This window comes from Olea europaea, chromosome 23 (assembly GCF_002742605.1).
Source record: "Olea europaea var. sylvestris chromosome 23, O_europaea_v1, whole genome shotgun sequence".
NCBI lineage: Eukaryota > Viridiplantae > Streptophyta > Magnoliopsida > Lamiales > Oleaceae > Olea > Olea europaea.
Genome location: NC_036259.1, coordinates 5,960,225 through 5,965,056, shown reverse-complemented (window position 1 = coordinate 5,965,056; position 4,832 = coordinate 5,960,225). Strand labels below are relative to the sequence as shown.

The 4,832-nt window shown below is 33.2% G+C and overlaps 1 protein-coding gene and 1 pseudogene across 1 annotated transcript; both read right to left on the bottom strand.

The window, feature by feature from the left end:
- Positions 1-2,016: 2,016 nt before the first annotated feature.
- On the bottom strand, positions 2,017-2,550 carry LOC111371963 (annotated as a pseudogene).
- A 1,671-nt stretch (positions 2,551-4,221) lies between these two features.
- LOC111371962 (glycine-rich cell wall structural protein 2-like) lies at positions 4,222-4,536 on the bottom strand. The gene has a single exon (XM_022994107.1). It carries the CDS (start codon positions 4,534-4,536, stop codon positions 4,222-4,224), a length of 315 nt encoding a protein of 104 aa, XP_022849875.1.
- Positions 4,537-4,832: the final 296 nt, after the last annotated feature.

Here is a 4,832-nt window from a genome sequence, read left to right as displayed (position 1 = left end):
TCCTTTCCATGGAAATTTCATGCTCACAATCAAACGCACCTTAAAAGTTTCATGCTTGAATTAATATGTAAGTTAATGCGTGTCTCATTAACCTGGCAGTTATTACATTAATATGTAGTGATCCAATTTATATTTTTAGTTATTAATTAGTGCAATATTATATGTTTATTTAGGTTAGTGGTATATACACGTTCTCATATCTTTAGAGGAATTGTAATTCATTTCTATAGTGCAATAATTTAGATTTATCTGATTCGATTTTAAAAGTAGTAAAAGATCCTGTTTTAACTATGAAATTAATTATGATGATACATAATGCTGGTGAATCATGCTGGAAAGATACCTAGTACTACTTAAGAGTTCGATAGAATGTGTAAATAAAAGTGATTTAAATATTTACACACAAGCAAAATATAGACAACGTCTTCAATTTCGAATTTTGGATACTATATATAGCTTGATTGATTTCTATATTTTTTCTCCGTAAAAAAGAAAGCCTGAAAGTAAATTTCGACAGTTTCTAAATTTGTTTGTGTCATCTTCATATAAGGGCATGATAATCTACCCTATATTGTTCCAATTTTATAATATTCGATTGCATGGTTAAAATAGAAACCTTGAATCATTTTGAAATGGAGTCTTTATGTTGACATATAATAGATAGAATATTAAGATCATGCTTGATTCAACTAAAAAATATTAAAATTCAAGTTAAAATTAATAATTAATTTTAACCTTACATTTCATGAAATCTACAACTTTTTAATCTCACATTCCATCCATTAACTTCTATCAAAATCTACTAAAAATCTAATATTTATCTAAAATAAAGAGGGATTAAATATAAATGCCACATATGGCTGCTATAGCATTATACCTGCGGCTACTATCGCATTATATCTCAACTTATTTCCTATAATGAAAAGTTACTAAACAAGTCTTATTTATGAATTTGGAGTATTTATATGCTATGAATTAAGAATTACATTAAGGAGTTGCTTGATAAAGCTTTTGATAAATTTTTTAACACATTTTGATAAAAATTGATGAAATATATGATTGAAAATAATAAAAATCATGAATCTCGTGAAATGTGTGATTAAAATTATTGGTTGACTTTGATTCAAATTTTTAGTAATTTTAAATATCCTAACAATCATAAATATAACATTTCATACATCAAGATTGTTGGTCAACAAAAGCAATATCGATTATGAAGGAAAAAAAATATAAAAAGAGATTATAAAATTAATATTGCTTAGAAAGAAATTTAAGTAGATTTCCCTTCTGTGTCGTTAATGAGTCTTCAATATAACTAATATAATTTCGAATATATTGATATAGCTTTACAACGTAACAAAATATCAAGTACATATATATTTGGAGTCGAACCAAATCTCATGAGATACATCTTTTACAAAATAATTGTCTTGTCACTTAGACTATTTCAACACAACCATCGGCGTGAGCGTGAGGGGTGCCTCAAGAGGGGGCCGCCTCAATCCCAAAATCTATGGAGACCTAATAAAATTTGTCACACCTAATTATTTTTCATTTTCAATTTTAATGAAAAGTAGAATTTTTTAAAGGATTTACTAATTTGGAACTAAGCATTGGAGAGGTTTTATTTGTTTCGAAAACATAATACTATAATCCTTGAATAAATTTTTCGCCTTAAATATATTAGTTAAACCTGAAATTTGTGAACGAGCTCTATAAGTAGCGTTTTAAATTTGTGACAGAATTATAACTACAAACAAAAATTAACCTTATAACATATAAATATTTGCTGGAAGAAATAAGCATGAGAAATTGAACTGTCCAATTAATCAACCAATGAAGGTTATATTAACTAATTTGTTTCAATTAAACTTGAGTACATACCAAACATCTTCACTATAGTAGTTTAATGACTCTACACATTTGTTTTTCCTTTTTTCTTCTTCTTTTAAATTGAGCCATGAAATTGATGACTACGTAAGGAATGGTTTATTAAGAGATGGGAATGCATGTTACTCAAGGGATTCTACCACCTCCTGTTCCACCACCAGCTCCTCCACCGAATCCACTACAAGATCCTCCACCCAATCCGCCTCTGCCTCTGCCACCAAAACCCCCTCCTCCTCCTTGAGCACCATTTTCGATCCCACCACCAAATCCTCCTCCAAAACCAGAACCACCCCCTGTTCCTCCACCTTCTCCTCCAGAACCACTTCCAAACCCACTACCCAATCCTCCTCCAGAACCAGAACCACCCTCTGATCCTTCACCACCACCTCCACCAAACCCTCCACCTCCACCTTCAGCACCATTTCCAAACCCACCACCCAATTCTCCTCCAGAACCATAACCTCCTTATGTTCCTCCACCTCCACCCCCACCGAAACCTCTACCACCACCTCCACCGAGCCCTCCACTTCCTAAATCCTAGTGATCAAAGAAGAATTTTCTCTCATCGTTGAAATAACCCTTTGTTCCAACAAGCTTTCTTGCATTGGCGGCGCAAATAAGAACGCCAAGAAGAACAAAGAGAATAAAATTGGAACTCATCTCAATTTGCAAGTAAAAGAGAGGTATTGAATCTTGATTATGAGAATGTAGGACACCTATAAAGGTTTATATAATGCTATTGATTCGTACCATGAGCAACGTTTGAAATGTTAATGCAGATAACTGTTTCTTTGAAAAGGAAACACTTCACCAAAACTTTATTACTCTGATTATTAGTTAAATGTTTTGTGCTTGAATTAATGAGTGAGTTAGTGAGGGCCTCATTAACCTGGTAGTTATTACATTTGTAGTGATTCGTTTATGTTTTTGGTATTAATTAGTGCAATATTATATGTTTACTTACGTTAGTGGTAAATACACATGTTTTCACATCTTTCCAGCATTGTAATTCATTTCTATAGTGCAATAATTTAGATTGATTTGATTTGATTTAAATTGTGAGTAAAAGATCCTGTTTTAACTAGGAAATTAATTATTATGATAAAAAAAGCTGGTGCATCATGCTGGAAAGTATGTTTATAAACGATTATATATATATATATATATATATATATATATATATATATATGAATGAGAAGACGTATACATAGAAACACACTTTCACTGGTTTATCTCAATATAAAAACTGTGCCCACTCGTCGGTGCAAATATTTGCTAAGCTTTTGCTTTGTATAGCTTATTTGAAAATTATTTTTCCTCAAACTCATTTTCAACCATATATTTACCCAATAAAATAATTTTGTGCCTGAATCTGTATTTCTCTCTTTTTTAACCACTTATTCTCCAATTCGCTTCAAATAAAGTCTCTCAAACTAACTCTAAATTCAAGAAATTTACGATGGAGATCTCACAGCTCTATGTCTTTTGTTTCTCACAAGTAGAAAAACAACCAGAAAAATCATTTATGAAGCATAGGAGCTATGTCAGTCTACGGTAGAAAACGTAAATGACCAATAAATTTAAGAATGTTTTTGGCTCCATTTCATGCTATTTAGCCTATGTTTCATAGTCATTTTTGTTAAGAATGAATATTTGAATAGTAACTTTTTGGTGATTATGAGGTTAAAAAATGGAAAATATTTTTGGGATTCCATGAAACAAATTATATGCAGTTGAAAATAATTATGATAAAAAAAGAATTTTGAAATAATGGTTGTTAAATAGAGGCTTAATTTCTGTCAAGCCTTTGTGTGATATTAGACCCCCCCGATTAAGCATGCATGTCAAAGCTGACCTTTAATTGAACATCGTAGTCAAGTTAGATAGGATTTATTAAGATGGAAATATGCATTCGATGGGTTTTATTCGTCTAGAAAACATAGTATTTTAATGCTGGAATTGTTCCCTTTAAACATATTAAAACTGAAATTCGGGAATGAACTCCATAATTTGCTTTTTAAATTTGTGACACAATCATAAGAACGAACAAAAATTAACCTTGTAAAATATAAATATTTTCATGGAAAAAATAAGCATGGGAAATAGAAACAGTCTAATTAATCAAACAGTGAAGCTCATTTAAATTAACTAATTTGTTTCAACTAATCTTGAGTAAATCAAACATCTTCAATATAGTAGTTCAAAGAGTCTATACATTTTTCTCTCTTTTTTTTTTCTTTTTTTTTTTTTTTGTACAGATCCATGAAATCGCAAGGTGAGGAATGGTTTATTAAGAGATGAAAATGTATCGACTAAAACTTCTTTAATTACTCAAAGGATTCCACCACCAGCTCCTCCACCAAATCCACTACCAGATCCTCTACCCAATCCGTCTCCACCACCGCCTCCGCCTCCGTCTCCGCCTCCGCCACCAAAACCTCTTCCTCCTCTTCGTTGAGCACCATTTCTGAACCCACTACCAAATCCTCCTCCAAAACTAGAACCACCCCTTGTTCTTCCACCTCTACCTCCACCTCCTCCTTCACAACCACTTTCGAACCCCCCCACCCAATCCTCCTCCAGAACCAGAACCACCCTCAGATCCTTCACCTCCACCTCTACCTCCACCTCCTCCTTGAGCACCATTTTCGAACCCACCACCCAATCCTCCTCCCGAACCAGAACCTCCTTTCGTTCCTCCGCCAGTCCGCCTCCTCCTCCTCCTCCTCCACCGAACTCTCCACCACCACCTCCACCAAGCCCTCTACCTCCTAAATCCTAGTGATCAAAGAAGAACTTTTTCTCATCGCCGAAAGAACCCTCGGTGCCAATAAGCTTTCTTGCATTGGTGGTGCAAATAAGAACACCTAGAAGAACCGAGAGAAAAAAATTGGAAATCATCTCAATTTGCAAGTAAAAGATAGGTATTGAATCTTGATTTG

Bases quoted from the DNA above. Each gene is read 5' to 3' on its own strand.
- LOC111371962 (XM_022994107.1), bottom strand. From the start codon at position 4,536: ATGGTGCTCAAGGAGGAGGTGGAGGTAGAGGTGGAGGTGAAGGATCTG.